This window comes from Mytilus edulis, chromosome 8 (assembly GCF_963676685.1).
Source record: "Mytilus edulis chromosome 8, xbMytEdul2.2, whole genome shotgun sequence".
NCBI classification, from domain to species: Eukaryota; Metazoa; Mollusca; class Bivalvia; order Mytilida; family Mytilidae; genus Mytilus; species Mytilus edulis.
The window spans coordinates 49320495-49337789 of record NC_092351.1 but is presented as its reverse complement, the minus strand read 5'-3'; the positions used below and the strand labels follow the sequence as shown (position 1 = coordinate 49337789).

General features: G+C 33.0%; 1 protein-coding gene across 1 annotated transcript; it reads right to left on the bottom strand.

Annotated features, from left to right (window-relative positions):
- Positions 1 to 3856: 3856 nt before the first annotated feature.
- Positions 3857 to 17026, bottom strand: LOC139485802 (uncharacterized). The gene is made up of 9 exons (XM_071270450.1): positions 16842 to 17026; positions 14677 to 14880; positions 13923 to 14087; positions 12871 to 12933; positions 11875 to 12084; positions 10801 to 10971; positions 9789 to 10019; positions 8640 to 8733; positions 3857 to 5573 (listed from the first exon to the last, which is right to left on the bottom strand). The coding sequence occupies exons 1-9, from the start codon at positions 16900 to 16902 to the stop codon at positions 5261 to 5263; spliced, it is 1512 nt and encodes a 503-aa protein (XP_071126551.1). The 5' UTR covers positions 16903 to 17026; the 3' UTR covers positions 3857 to 5260.
- Positions 17027 to 17295: the final 269 nt, after the last annotated feature.

Below are 17295 nucleotides of genomic sequence, written 5' to 3'. Positions count from 1 at the left end.
ACCACTCCCCTCAAACCTAAACGGTTTTGAGGAAATACTCGATATTTGACAATGCCGCGGATATAGAAACCTTTACATGATTATTCTAGTTCCTTGTTCACTTAAACATTTTATTTATCTCACCGTAAGTTGACATTTGAACGGCTGTACTTAGATTTTTTATATTCTGTTTTACAATACTTACGAATATGTTCCGAACCATATCAATATTTGTACAATATGCGTGCGGCCATGACCATATACATATACTCATATGGTCTGACCGTACGCGTATGATTGGACCATATTAGTATTATACTCGTTTTATTATCAACGGGCCGGACCATATGAGGTATTTGGACCATAAGGTTTTTTTTTAAATATCCAATCTGGAAACAGTAGATCTAGTTAAACCAAAAATCTCGATTTGAAATAAATGTATAATAATACCATGTAATATAAAGTCTTCAAAAACTGAATAACTGATTTAGATTATTAGACTCCAGCAAGCAAGCAAGCACGCTACTCATGTTTATTTGTTGGAATTCAAAATTGATATCAATAGCGATACATCACGTATTAAATATTAGTAGAACGTTGTAGTACAATGTCATTTTGTGATTTTCAGACATATCTCGAAATGGTTCTGTTACGTGTTTATGCTCAGTGTTAACTTAAGTGGTCGATGGAATTGGTCGCTAGCTTGATTGGTCGATAGAATTGGTCGCTAGCTTGAGTCTGGTCATGCCAACAACTGGTTTTAGAACAAATGTGTATATTTCAGATGCAAAGACCCTATGAGTGCATGAATCAATATTAATTTCAAAAAATGCCATCTTGAATGACTTGAAACATACATTGGCAGTGGCACATGCTATACAGACATCGAAAATTAAATTTGTAAATATATATATCTCTTCCACTTCCAGTTATAAACTGATAAAGTTATTTTTGAAACTCAATCTCTCGTTATGATCCGTATTATAAAGTCGTAATGTGGGTATCAAAAAAATAGGCTATTTCTCGAATCATGTCTTTCACCGGAAAATATCGTCAATTTTGCACGCCTTTATGACGTCATTTACCAGATACAAGTAGAAGGCGCGCCTGTATCCTGGTTCCCGATACTACATTCCAGGCATTAGCTGATAGCCATAGGCATATATATTGGTATATGTGTAACATACTGAATATTGCAATCGGGAACCAGTCTAGCGCGCCTGTAACCAATCTATTAAAGTTTCAAGCACTTTCAGAATCGTCATTCTGCAGGGTAGTTTAGAAATAATTAAAATACCGAAAATCCTAAATGTAAAAGGAAAATCAGTAACATAGTTTAAAACATTTTTGTTCTTTGTGAATGTGACATGATAACGTAAATTAAAATTCTGTATAAAATTATGTTTTATTCTTTCACAGTTTGAAAAAGCAACTAAATTATTTCCTTTGTTTAATTTTCACCTGAATTTCATAGTTTGTTCAATTGTTATTATGTTACACCATTGTCCCAAGTTAGAAAGAGGGTCGCTAATAAGTTAAACCCCGACACATTATGTAGTTGCTGTCCAAATTTAGAAATCTGTAATTCAGTGTTTGTTGTTTGTTGGTGTATATCATATTTGCTTTCTTTTATTGTACATCAATCAGGCCGTAAGTTTTCGCCTAAAAATTGGTTTACATATCTCGTGTACACGGTGTATATTCATAACGCTTCCTTTCCGATAGAATCGGCGTTTCTGCTTCCTTTCCGATACGCATGCTTCCGATACTTTAACGCTTCCTTTCGGAGTTCCAATGACGACACCGCACAGGAGCACGAGCTAAACATGAATAATGCAGCGGTCAAGAGGTAAGTTAAGTAAAAATGTGTAGCTCACGGAACATTTGAATGTCTTGTCTTAATTTATACCAAGTTGATTTCATTAAAAAGATAATATAAACAGTTTAAACAATTCCACAATCTCAGCGTCGTTGACGATTACAGATAAAAAAAATACATTTCTTTTCTCAGAAATCATTTTAAAAAGCATGAAGCATATTGATTCGCAAACTTTTCATTATATTTTAACTTATCAAATGACTTTACCTTGTGTCGCTAACCTGAAACATCCGTAAAACTCCTTTTTTTTTAAATCCAGGAAACACTTCCTTTCCGATAGACCAGTCACAGCGTCAAGTTTGGAAACGCTTACTTTCGGAGTCTTAGGAAACGACTCCTTTCAGATTCACGTTTAAGTAATGTTATTTTAAAATAAAATGTAGCCATACGTGCAGCCTAGGAAGTAAGCACAACTTTAAGCTATTGCTTTTACGATATAAAAAGTATAAGATATGGACTTAGTGACAATGAGACAACATTTCATTAATATAGAACATGATAAAATGTCACCGTGAATTATCATATTTTTGGTCAAGAATGCATCTTCCATATCCTCTTTTATACATAAGCAAAATAGTAAGGCAGAACTTTGTATTTTGGCATTATTTAAAGAACAAAAGGCAGATTCTTAATGAAATGCATATATATACACTGTTACTTTCAGAAAAATAAATTTTAAAAGAAAAGAGAGGACTCTGGCTTCATGCACCAAAGAGAGCAAAGATAAATTTGATATTCGAAGAAAACCAGACAACACCAGACACACAATCAAGACAGCTTACGTCTGAAATTGTCAAAGCTCCTATGTATGGCCGAATAGAGATCGACGAGTGGTCGGAGTGGTAACGTATAGATCGGGTATGGGTTGAGTTTGTCTGGGGCAAACAAAATATAGAAGTCGCAGTGATCATGAAGCGATCGGGCATTTGTCGAGTTAATCTGGACCATATATCAAACAGGTTTGTGTTGATTAGGAATTGATCGGATGTTAGTCAAACAAAGGTCGAAATGATCGAGTTCTAATCGGTAAAATATTTGTGTTCTGACTAAACTCGATCCCTACACAATCCTTTCCCGATCAAGTCTACCGCTACTTGACGATTTATCGATCTCTTCTCGAGTGACTGGTTTATCACTCCTAACTTGAATTTTGTTGACATGTCAAAAACTCTCAGGTAGAACGTCAGATCGATGACGACCAAGGTAGATCACCCGAACATTATTGTCGATTGAGTCAGACCAGTCTCTCGATCGCTTACTTTATAATCTTGATCGAGATTGATCGAGTTGGTATGACCAGCAGTGTGAACATAGCTTTAATAATTACTTGTTAAAAAAGATTCGAGTGTTTTGGGGGTCTTTTGCACGTATCACGTATACAGATCTTTCACGATTCTTTTGACGATCATCCAAATGCGGTACCCAATCTTTCATGATTTTATTCAAATATTACTGTGTTTGCAAAGTTTCTGAATACAATAAATCAATATAACTCCAAGAACCATTTCAAACAGTAATATTAAACGATATTTCTAGGAGAAAAAATAGTATATGCATTTCAATTTGGAAAAAACACCCGTTTGTTTACAATTTTATTTCTCTGAAATTTCGAAGAGAAATCCGCCTTTTAAATGTTTTTCATTGAATGATTTAACAATTTTTCCAATTATTATAAATACATGTATGCTGAATTGGATTTCGAACTTGTGTACTTTTATTACTTTTATTGACTGGTATACATTATATATGTGTTAAATAAAAAGACGCCCAAAGTAGAAAAAATATCATTGTAAAATAAACTCATTATCACTGAACTAGTATAATATATATTTGTTTAGGGGTCAGTTGAAGGATGCCTCCGGGTGCGGGAATTTCTCGCTGCATTGAAGACCTGTTGGTGACCTTCTGCGGTTGTCTGTTCTATGGTCGGGTTGTTGTTTCTTTGACACATTCCCCATTTCCATTCTCAGTTTTATCATCAATGTTTCAAGTCAGTCATGATTTTAATATTTTTTTAAATTGTATACGAATACGTATATGATTTCATGCTTTATGTTAGTATAAAAAATTGAATTTAAATTCATAATTTGGCATTAACATATCAATTCAATTGAATAATGGATCGGATCCGGAAACAAGCAGTTAACTTGTATGTGTATATTAATCTGTTTTCTGATTCAAAAAAGAAGATTTTATATCGTAATACTAAAGGAGTAGACATATATGAAAATAAACAATTTTACATAAGATCAAATATAACTAAAGGTTGTGAACGCAAGAAGAGAAAAAAAATCAGATATTTCGGAAAAATAATATTAAAGTACACATTTCTGAACGGACAAAATTAAATTAGATATATACATTATGTACTATAGACTTGTTGAACAAGATTTTTGTAATCAAATGTTTGAACTGCCGTGAATATCTCAATGGTTTGTTCGTAGCTGCTCAAGTTCTGGTGAACCGTATAGTAAGCATACTTTCTTTTGACAAGTTAGGCCCGATAAAACAGTTAGTTTCCCCTATCTGTCTATAATACTATAAAGACAATAAAAAAAATATCACCTGCACTTTTCTAACATGATTTGTTGTACATAATGTTTGACATTTACCCAAAAACATATAAAAAAAGAAAACTTCATCAGCTCGCTTTCTCTATGCAACACCAAGCACAAGGACAAATGTACATGTATGGATGAAGCCAGAGAGCGAAAATCACACATATGATTACCCAACCAAATCACTCACTTCTGCTCAAAATATCAAAAACAATTTATAGACATTATCTTAGATGACTTTACATTCATATAAAAGCAACAAAAACCTAGGTGATGGTAAAAATTCAAAAAATTAGGCAAATTTTTTTTTTTTTTAAATATTAGTACCCTGCAATTAAAGGAAATTGTATTTTGGGACAACGATAATTGAAGGTACATGCATGATGTAGATAACTGTGTTCCCGGACCAAGAAATGTGTGACTTTGATGATATAAAACTTATATTCACGTATGATGTACATGTGAAATCGACTCCTGGAACTTAAAAAAATGTTTAATACGGCGTTTGAGAGAGAGAAAAATCAATGCACTTCATATTCAATACTGTTCAATCATGACTACAAAGATAAGAATATCAATAAATAGATTATAACTGCTACATTTGAGTGACTGTCCCACTTCTGTTACGTATAATTTATAAATATCACATATTAGTTTGCAAGAACGCATGGATATAATAATAAAAAAACTGTACAATATGTGTATAATATAAATGTCAATCTCAATTCTTCGAAAACATAATGTCACAAAATTGGTTATGCTCTATCGATAAGTTCAGAAACAGAAAATCATATAATTATGTTGTACCGCATATTCATGCATTCATTGAAAAATCTCCGTTTTTTCAGTTTTTATCTAGTGGCACTGTGATAGGATTATGCAGATACATCATATTTTCATGTACGATCTGATTTGAAACAGGCATTGTAGCAAAGTTTTGAAGGTATAGTTTATTGTCCTGTACAGCCAGGTTTTTATCGTAAGGAATCTCGTCGTAGCCCTCATTGTGCATGTTGTCCTTTATTTCTGTTATAGAAGAGTAATGGTTCGTTTCCCCGATTTCGGCATACGGATTAGAAGTATTTTTTTCAGTCTTCATAATATCGTCATAAGTTGGTGGTGGTGGACTCATACACTTAGGTTTAATTCTGAACAACCTGAAAATAAATAATCGAGACTTGGTTTATAATTGCTTTTTGAAAACTTTATAAAAAGAGGTATTACTAAGTACATTTTAGCAAAACAGATGTTATTTAATTAAATGAAAGAAAGAAAGGAGTACATTCGTTTTTCCAATCATACTATGGATTTTTCGTTATCCTTTGATACTAAATTATTACTGTGTGTTTTGCAAGAAATATTGATTTTAATAAAATACAACTTAGTCCAATAATTCGTGAAAGGAACATCGCAAAAAAAGGCCTCAATACATGATCAATACTTTGACATCTTCACCTTTTCTAGCAGAGGTAAAGTTGGCCGTAGATACCCTTCCGAACAAAGGTTAACCCAGAGAAGCGGTGGAAAAACAAAGTTAATTAATTGAATGCGCTTCAACGTACTATACCGGTGTCACATACTAGCATATACACTGATGTGCGCCTGTCATAGTCAAAAACCATGTACGCTGCCAACACGCTAGTTAGTTTTAGACACATTCAACTTGTCAACCATATCTGCATCGAGTACACAACGAGCTTAAAACATGTTTAGGGCGTACAAGAAGCGTACATACATGTACGTGTGTATCGGGCGTTCAAGTGACGTATGTTGGCTTATGTCTGGCGTTTGTCTAACGTAAATGAAATAAACGGTACGATGGAAAAACGTCCTTCAAACATATTTGAGACGCGTCTCTGTCGTACCTGGACAGATTACCCATGCTTTCAGCAAGTCTGAGACATGTACTAGTAATTATGGGGTGTTCCACTGAACTAGTCATAGATGCATGCTTTTTGTATTAGTAATAAGTGGCTTTAAAATAGCTGTCAGTAACTGCGAGTACTCTCGGATGTGTTCTCATTGTCTGTTTGTTGTTGGAATATCCAAGTCCTCGTCCACGTCCACTCTGTGTAATATTTCTATTTGTATCCATCTGATGAGTTTTTTTCAATTGCTTTTTATAGTTTGTTCTTATGTTGTAATGACACACCATTGTCCCGGGTTAAGGGAAGGGTTAGGTATGTGCCTGTCTTAAGTCAGGAGCCTGTAATTCTGTCGTCGCTTGTTGATGTGTTACATATTTGTTTTTCGTTCATTTTTTGTACATAAATTTAATAGGTCGTTAGTTTTCACGTTTGAATTGCTAAGTTATAGTTATTGACCAAGCAAGTCGGTATATGTTATTTAATCTGCACAGCACGAGATGACCCAATAACCCGAACGACGTAGGAGTTCGGGTTATTGGGTCATCTCGTGCTGTGCAGATTAAATATCATATACCTATTTGATTGGCCAATAACTGTTTTAACACATGACGCAATCAATTTACGTAAACGTTTTAGAAATGTGGACGTTATTCCGCAATCAATGGATCATAGGAAAGTTTCTTGTAGGGTAAAGAAAGGGGGAAATACGACTTTGGTAAGTTTTAAATTAATATTTTTTTCATATTTAGACTCATTCTAAATTGCGATTTATAATGGTATATTTTTTTTTATCGTTTCCGTTAAATTTATTCCCAATTTTTTATTTAATTGGTGACGATTAAGACTTGACAAATTGTGTACTTTCAAATCGGTGTATGAAAAAAAAAATAACTGCAAGCTTTAATTTAGGGTTATTGAGTTTAAATTAGATTAATTGCTTTTGAATTTCTTTCCCTCAATGATATGCTCAGAGAAAAAAAGAACCGAGGAAGATGTTATATTACCTAAATTTAAAATGTTAAATAAACAAAAATACGTTTCTCTTTCAAAACCTTTTACGTACCGCACTCCCCCCACCCCCCCCCCCCCCCCCTTCCCTTTTCCAATTTTCTTTTTATCTACTGTATTACTTTTAAAGACACGTCCATCTAAATGAAGTCTGATTGATCTCCAGCTAATCCCCGTTTTGAAACTAACTTAAATATGATCCTCATTAAATTCGATCAAAAATAGTCCTTTTATAGGAATCGATATCCAAAAAGTCGTTAGAAATTCCATTGGGTCTGAAACTAATCCAAATCAGATTTCTTTTATTCGGATATTCTTAGATTCCTTTTTTTTTTTTTTTTGGCAGAAATTACTAAAAATTGTTTTAACTATCTTTCTAACTTTAAACACTGATTTAGATTTACGTTTTACACGAAATATAATAAAAAAGTTTATGTCCCAGCTTAGATAAAAAAACAAATAAATGAATGAGAAACCTTTCTTTTTCCTATTTTGAAACTACGATGTTTGTACGAAGTTCAATGTCGTAATTTCAAGGCAGATGGCGGATTTGGGGGTGGGGGCGAACAGGTACCTTGGATTGGACAAAGTATCGTGTTTTAGCTTAAAATCATCAATATTGTCTTTAGTCTCGCTACACTCGGTGATATTTTTTTTAGTTTGATAGAATAACGCCCCTTTCAAAATCCAGAAACCGCCCCTTAGGGTAAAAATAGATTTGAACTGTGCAGTATATCTGAGGTAGTTAATGCACACCTTAGCTGTGCATTATCCAGATTATAACACAGTAAGAACAAAGAGATTTAACTCTTGCCATGTGCTAATTTTACATTTGTCATTTCGGGGCATTTTGTAGCTGACTATGAAGTATGGGCTTTGCTCGTTGCTGAAGACCGTACGGTGACCTATAGTTGTAAATTTGTGTGTCATTTAGTCTCTTGTGAAGAGTTGTCTTATTGGCAATCATACCACATCTTCTTTTTTATATTGACAACACCATGTAAATAAAGCGACAAAAATAAAGGTATTCAAAACACTACATTAAAACCTTCAGACTGTCCAACCCGAACCAAGTAGTAATCTAAACCAGTGATGATATCGTGTGCTCCGGTACGATCAGTAGGAACTGCTCCACTTATGGCATCTGTTGTGTTGCATGTGGAAGTACAAACTTAGTGACAAGTCTAATTCGGTTATAAGTCGTACTCTGTAAATACTTCAGTATCAATGGCTTGTGTATTAAATTGTGTAAAGTTGGGATAATACTAAATCGATGGACAGTACCTCAATATATGAATTTCGGTGTATATTTATACGATCGTTTAGTTACTACGTAAAATGACTTACATAACAATTGTAACTATAACCACCAGCAGGACAAAGACAAGCACAATCAGGACTGCAACTATTACCATGATGTCAGCAGATTCTTCCTCTTTACCTAAAATTGACATATTGGATTTGCAAAATATATAGATAAACATTACAGGCGTTTATGTCAAGACAAACCGAAGTATAGCTGTACAATATGTTGTGAAAGAAAACTTATTTGGTAAATCTTCCGCGCTGTAATTTTCTTGAACAGATCTTTGCAATTTTCATTTCTGAGCCATACGTACGAAACTAACATTTCTCGTTTATACACTATTTTAAAAGTTAAGATATAAGAAAATAGATTTAAATTCAAATCAATGAATTCATTCTCGCTCCTACCAAGTGTCTCAGATAAAAATCGTTTTTATCTGGTCTCTAACATAAAATCATTCTGCTATCTGGTGTCTTACGTATGCACATTGGATCGCTTTAATCAGCTAATAAATGGCTATACAATTTATTATATCGGGTGTATTACATTAACCACTTCTATCTGGGTTATTTTTATGAAACGTGTATCTTTGTATTTTTGTCCATTTGATGAGTTAAGCCATTTTCAACTGATTTTTATAGTTCGTTCTTATGTTGTACTGTTATACCACTGTCCCAGGTTAGGGGGAGGGTTGAGATCCCGCTAACATGTTTAACCCCGCCACATTATTTATGTATGTGCCTGTCCCAAGTCAGGAGCCTGTAATTCAGTGGGTGTCATTTGTTTATGTGTTACATATTTGTTTTTCGTTCATTTTTTTTACATAAATAAGGCCGTTAGTTTTTTCACTTGAATTGTTTAACATTCGTCTTATCGGGACCTATTATAGCTGACTATGCGGTATGGGCTTGGCTCATTGTTGAAGGCCGTACGGTGACCTACATGTGTTAATGTCTGTGTCTTTTTGGTCTTTTGTTGATAGTTGTCTCATTGGCAATCATACCACATCTTCTTTTTTATATCTTCTTTTTTTCTCAATGTTACACGTTTTACACTTGTTTTATCCGTTTTATGAACTAACAAATGACTCTTGCATGTACATTGTGAACAAAGTTTACATTTGAGAAATAAAAATCATGATGCATTCAATATCAAGTATTATAAAAGTAAATGCATTATACTGTCTGTACCTTTATGAGGAAGATGTGATGTTGTATGTTTATTCAGTGATGAAGTAGTAGAGATCTCTCCTTTCTTAGTTATGGATGAAACAGGTTTTGTCTTGGTTGTCCATACTATTTCAAATGTTGAAGTTAATCTTGGTGTTGTTGTCGTTGGCTTGATTGCTGTCGTTGTTTTTGTTGTTGTGGTTGATCTTGTTGTCGTCGTTAATGTTGTTGGTTGTGGTAGTGGTAACATTCCTGGAGATGGAAATTCAAGAAAAATTTAGATATGTTATATAAATGGTGATTAATGGTGACACATGTGTGATGAAAGTATTAAACAGTCAGAATTGGTATACAATCGTGTAGTCTTCGTGCACTTTTTTGGGTATATGAATATTTTCATTTAAACTAAATTTGAAAAGCCTTAGTCTGTGCTAGTTCTTTCTACTTACAAATGTATATGGTCCATTTTATTTACAACTCAATTTGGTATTTGAATATTATGCTCAACACAGCGTTTTAAAAGACAATACGCAACGTGTCTACTCAGTACCATATAATATGTATTTTTATAAATATCTCTAATAAAAATTTAAATCATACACAAAAAAAAATGTTGTTCAAAGGGGATTTCAGAACATCATATACATTGTATTTGTCAATATATGATTATATTACATAACAACCTTAATAAAGAGTATCACTGATAGCAGGTAGAGATGGTAGAAAATTAAGTTTCCAAGCGACAGCTAGCGGATATGGTAAACGGTTATTTGCGATAATCAAATCATCAATTGATGCCGTTGCGGTTTACAATACAATATTGTTATCTCCATTCTAATGAAACTGACAGAAACAACGTCAAATCATATATTAGTACCTAAAATCTGTCATACGTCGTATGACCTTTTGCGTACGCTTTTTATGGCATCAATTGTGTATTAATGCCATGAATTTTGGTGACGTTTTCTATCAAAAAGGCCGTTACAAATGATGTTGCATTAGATAAAGCAATTTTCAAAGAACCAGCACTCACCGAAACAGTATGCTGATTTGTCAACATCTAACTGTGCCAGGTAATATGTTCTGTAGGTGCCACAGTTTCGTACTTTTATATCATATTCTTTTTCACAGGTATCAGTAAGTCCGGATCTACAGACTTTTCTATTTACAGTTTTATCTCTCTCTCTTCCATCTGGTATACTTCCTGAATGAAATACAGAATACAAAGTGTAATATGTCTTTTCAAAGAAAATACTTGAGGAAAATAATTTGTGACCGCATGTTTAATTTAACAATGAACCGTTTGTTCCCTTTAAAAAGAGAACATTCAAAATTCACAAATCAAAGAGATATTGACAACATCATTGCAGCCAAAAAAAGACGACAAAATGACAAGAAAAGGACAACGAATCTCCATACATTTTACTTGAAAATTGAACTAAAGACTGAGCAACACGAATTGCATAACAAAAATTGGGTATTCTTTGGTGGCCCAGTAGCGTCCACCATCCTGAACCACTCGTGGCACACATCATGTTGCTCTTGTTGTGGATAGATTCGACAACAAGTCTCAATCGATGACTGTACAGTTGAGGAGCCATATAATTATAACATGTACACAAGCATATGTATCATGGAATAAAATAAATACAGTAGGTAATGTGTCATCTTCATTGCTATGAGGTATGTTTTGCATATATGTACAGTCTCATATATAAGTGTACTTTAGTATGTACAAGATTATTTTTATAAATTGTCTGTACTTTTAGGGACATTTAAATTGTATGGATGTATTCTTTGAATTTGAAATTTATTAGTTTCTATACATTCTGAAATAAAAGGACTTTAAAGGTATATTTGACTTTATTATTTTAAAATAATGTATTATGGTTCATAATGTCTCTTATCATCATATATTTTTTTTTTTATTTACCTCATATATATATTCGCGCTTAAAAGCTATACATATAGTTGTTCAATAAAAACATAACAAAACATTACACCTACTGTGTAATCATTGCGGTTAAAAATCATATATTACGATTTGGTTCATCATAAAATAGTTTACAAAGGTCAACATATTCTTAAATAGAAATATTAAATAAACCTTTCATCCAGAGAGGATAAAGAGTGCCGCATTGCATCATGGGAACACTGTTGTTTACAATATCATTTCCGGTCACACTATCGATCCTATACCATCCTGTTCTAAGTCTACTATCTTCTATAGCTACGTCATTTACTGTCAGTGTATAATTGGAGGATCTTTTGACTTCTCCTTGTAGTGTACCATGATTACTGCTTTCGCAAGGATCAGCTAAAAAAATTTATACCCGACCGCTAATTTATGTGGAATAATTGTTAACAAATGTATGATGATCTATGATGTACGTATGATAAGCGTGATATAAACAATAAGACAAGAATTATTTTAATAAACATTCCTGGGTTTAATTTTCAGACAAGAAAATGTGAGTTTAAAACTGCACGTCATTAAACAGAAAAGTTTCAATTGTCTAATTAGATATAGAATGATATTGTCAAATACTGATTTATTTTTAACGATTTAAAATACACAATAGACAACTTTCGAGTTCGATGCATTTCCGTCAAAAACTCTGGTTTTAGTGAACGTCATTTGTGCGTTTAGGGGCGTCGTCACTTCCATTCCAATGTTGAGCGAGTGGTTGGAAAACTATAATTCTATATTGTACGAATTATACGACAAATTGAATTCTCAAAATTGACAATCAGCATTGATGTCATTAGGGAATTGTCATTAAGTACCTACAGAACAAACATTATTTCTAGTTTATCCTGCACAATGACGATCACCAAGACGCTTGATGAACGTAAATAGTGCAGGGATACAGGCGACCCCCTCTATCTGGTAAATGACGTCATAAAGGCGCGTATAATTGACGAGTTTTTTCCGGTGACGGATGAACTCGAAAGTGGTCTATTGTCAGATGTTACCAAGTGTTGTGAAACTCGGAAGAAGACAGAAAGAAAAGCATAATACAGAAACCTTTTTTTTTACAAATAAAGATACGATTAGCATACTAAAGCATGTACATGTACTAGGTTGATTGTTAATACTTACGTTCACAACCGGGACTGAAACCATTATTAGACGTTTCTCCTGGTGAACATGGTAGCTCTGATCCTGAAATATAACTTGTATTTGTAAAACTCCTTTTTTAACATGAAGTTTAAAATGGAAATAAATAGCATTTAGAATATTTGAATTACATTATGAGATGTTTGTTATTATGGGCCGGCACTAAGCCGGTCATTATATGATATATACTTTGCAGGTGTGAGTGCTGCCTTGTAGCGGCTTTAGCTTTCTCTCGTTAACAATCTACAAGGGTGTCTTTCACGTGCAAGAGATTTGTCTCTCTCTTAACACGGGTCAGTCATTTATCGTCCCTTTCCGACGGACTATCATTCATCGATTCTCTAGACCACATTCGCAAATGTTGTCAAGGCAGAACCGAAAATTCAGTCCCTGAAATGTTCACTAAAAACTGTGCAACGCCTCTCCATCGATATGTGGAAGTATAAGTCATAGTTAATGACATTCTGTTCATAAGATTTTTCCATTGATGCGTCTTGACTAAACAAGGGGTCTTGATAAAAATAAGGTCATCTTCACCTTCATTTCACATGTATACCGGTATGAGTGACTGATTTAAGTTTGCGTTAAAGTCCATATCTGAGATTCAACTCGAGGATAAATAATATTTTGTCAGTAGATGTGTCTGTAATATTCAGAATCTAGGTTTCTAAAAATATGTCATCTTGACATAAAATTCATTGATGAGTAAATGAGGTGAAAGGCTGCGTTTAAATCCACATCTGAGATGAGGAATACAAATATTTTGTCAGGAGATGCAACTTTGATAGTCACGTGTTTCAAAATCATGTGTTTAAAATGAATTAGATGATATTTCATTTAAGCAGATCCCCTTAAAAGATATTAATTGCATAAACTGCACAATCAAGTCATTTTTTATGGCAGTATCATAATTAATTGGATTGGACCAGTTCTGGCAATTTAGGATTATATCTAATGTATATCCACAGATACAGAATATCGTTGGTTAAAGAAGTATTCATTATGTTTATAGGTTAGCCCAATGTAAAACTCACCAAAGCAATAAGCCTGATAGCATGGTGCTACTGGAACTAAACTGTAGACAAGGTAACTGGTACAATTTTTCACTTTTATCTGATGTGAATAGGCACAACAATCTCCATTGTAGTTCGCTGCACATGCTGTAACTGATTTGGTTTCATTTGTTACCGGATAGGTTCCTATTATAATAATTAAACATTAAAAGGCATTGTTATTATCGTATGATTATGAATATTCATGAGCAGGTTTCAGATAACGGTATGAAATTGTACATTTAAACCATAACCATAAACTAGTGCATATGTTTAACATTGATACACAGTACATAAATATTTTATTTGAAATAAATTATTAGGGCATTTACTCTTGGGATATTTAGATTGTATAGGTGTTTTGGTATATAATACATTTAATTAACACATTTAAATATCTCAAGAAGGTGGTCTTTTTTATCCCCTTCATTATGTTGTATAATTGATATCTTTTGTGACCACTGACATTAAAATTTCTTTCTGACAAGAGTTGTTCATATATACTAGTATGTCAAATTGTTGAACAAAGTGAGACAAAAATTATTTTAGACGAAATTTTACTTTATTGAAACGTACATGTATAAACGTATTATATTAAAAAAGAAGATATTGAAGAAAGGACACTTTTTACAGAAATGTGTATATCCCAGTTCCTCTGATTGATATGTCTAGCGGACTGATAGTGTTTTCATCGTCATAAATATAAAACATTAACCATAAAATCTTTAATTTTTACCATTCATCCATATAGATGATATTGTCCCACAACGGAAACCTCCCTCTATACATTTCGTTGGCATTCTTTCACCCGCTTTGCTGATAATTCTGTACCATCCTGACTCCAGCATATTATCACATAACGAAGTTTTCTTACTATTGGCAGCAGATCGTTTGAAGTCGTCTGCTGAATCCAAAACTTTATAATTGTTACATGGGTTACCTGTAAATATTAAAAGAAGCAACTTTGATTCATTAAAAAATACACATATATGTGTTGAAAGAGACTATAATTGAATTATAAGTCTTCATTAATGACCCAAAAAATCCGGAATGAGCTGCAAAGTAGAGGCGCTGAGCGTAAAACGTTCAAAGAGAAATTCAATTTTAGCCAAACATTTTACACGCTTTGCATACATGATACTACATGTAATATAAGAAAAAACACAAAAAAGCCATGGTCTTAACAATTCGATCTAATCCAATAGACAGATACTTGTATAGAAGAACAGCAAGCATGTGATACGAACAAAAATATAATATGCAAGGAGAAAGTTAGTCCTAAAACTTATTTTCATTGACGTAGGTACAAACAAGATCAAAAGAGTATTCAATATTTTGCTTTCCTCAGTGAAGTGACAATAACTAACATATCTCTCCCTTTCGTAAGAAACCCTTGCAGACGAGAGTACGATGCCAACCAAGTTATCAAACAAAGCCAATTATGTATGTATGTACTTTATTAACAGGCATCATTTCTATAAAATCTAAATTAGCCATTGAACATGGAATAACAGCAAAAACACCATGTTTTTTCATAGATCACTCTCCACAATAACGATATAATGCATACTTTTATACTCTGTTTAGTATGGGAGAAGTAAAATGGTTGTATAAAGCCTTAATTACAACAAATACGATCTGACCTAAGATAGGATACCATTTGATCGTTTCATATCTTTCAACTTCTCTTAGATATTTCGTGACCCCTATTGCTTCTTCGTAGGTTATGCCTTCAATTTAAAAAAGAGATCCTGTTTTTGTTTAAATATACTGCTGGCGCAATATCATGGAATTTTTTGTTCATATTCGATATTCTTCGCACATTTCAAAATTCAATTTTTGTCATACATTGACAGATGTTTTTAGTGACTTTCTTTTCTTGTTCAATTCCACAATTACGCTGACGTATATATCCTTATGTTTTTTAAGATTTATATACTAAACATGTTAAATACTCATATCTAGAAAAGACTTAAAGACAATTTGAGATTTATATTTTAATTTCCACAGGAAAATTCCTTTTAGAAAAACCAGTATTAAAGGTAGATGTATATTAAATTTAAGAATGATTTGTTATGAGCATGAATTGTTTGTTTATAAGTTTCATCGAGTTATCTATGCTATCTCATTAAAAAAAATCAAAATTTATATGTCATTGTATAAATGAAGGCAACAGTAGTATACCGCTGTTCAAACTCATAAATCCATGGACAAAAAACTAAATCGGGGTAACAAACTAGAACTGAGGGAAACGCACCAAACATAAGAGGTGAACAACGACACAACACTACAATGTAACACACACAGAAACGGACCAAGCATCAGACAAAACCCACGAGAGAAACAAATATAACATCAAAATCAAATACATGAATATGGGATAGACAAGTACCGTGACACGTCTTATCGCAATGTGACTTTACACTCAAAAATAAGAGAAAACAAACGACGCAACGTTAAAATGTAACACACACAGAAACGAACTATAATATAACAATGACCATATTCCTGACTTGGTACAGGACATTTTTAAAGGAAAAAATGGTGGGTTGAACCTGGTTTTGTGGCATGCCAAACCTCGCACTTTATTGGCAATGTTAAATATAACATTGAAATGACAACATAATATTACAGGACTACAATACAAATAAATAGGAAAACGTGTTAGACAAAGAAAAACATGATTAATGGATAACAAAAAGTATCAGGTTTAAAATTCAATACGCCAAAAACGCGCCTCGTCCACAGAAGACTCACCAGTGACGCCCAGATATAAAATTTCAATTATATTGAAAAATGAGCCATATGTACATTTCGAGTATCAGAAGCGTTTTCTGGATTTATCTAGATTAAGAAGTTTATTGTTCCAAATTTACAAATATATAAGATTTACGTTCTCACCTTTTACCGAAATTATCAATATTCCAAAACGGAAAATCGATAAACCTAATATTGTTTTCATTTTTATAATTAGGTATGATAGCAATCCGACTTCATTTTAAATCAGTATGTTTATTAAGTGTTTAGTAACTTCCTTGTTGCATTGATCAGCTGACTTAAGTCTACATTGTATATATGAAAGAACTGTAATAAAGGTTTATTTTTTGTTTAAAACTCTATTCAAAACACAAAAAAATATTTAAATTCATTGTATCGTTTATTTAAAAAAACAATTGAATATACAATGATTTTTTTGTCCGTGATTATCATCCAACATATTATGTGTATTACTTTTACGTACACATCACAACGCAATGTTCTTCCTATCAAATTATGCTTATTTCTCAACTCATCATATACAACTATGTTAACGCAATATAATCAAAACATCAAATTCTATATATAGAAGTTATTC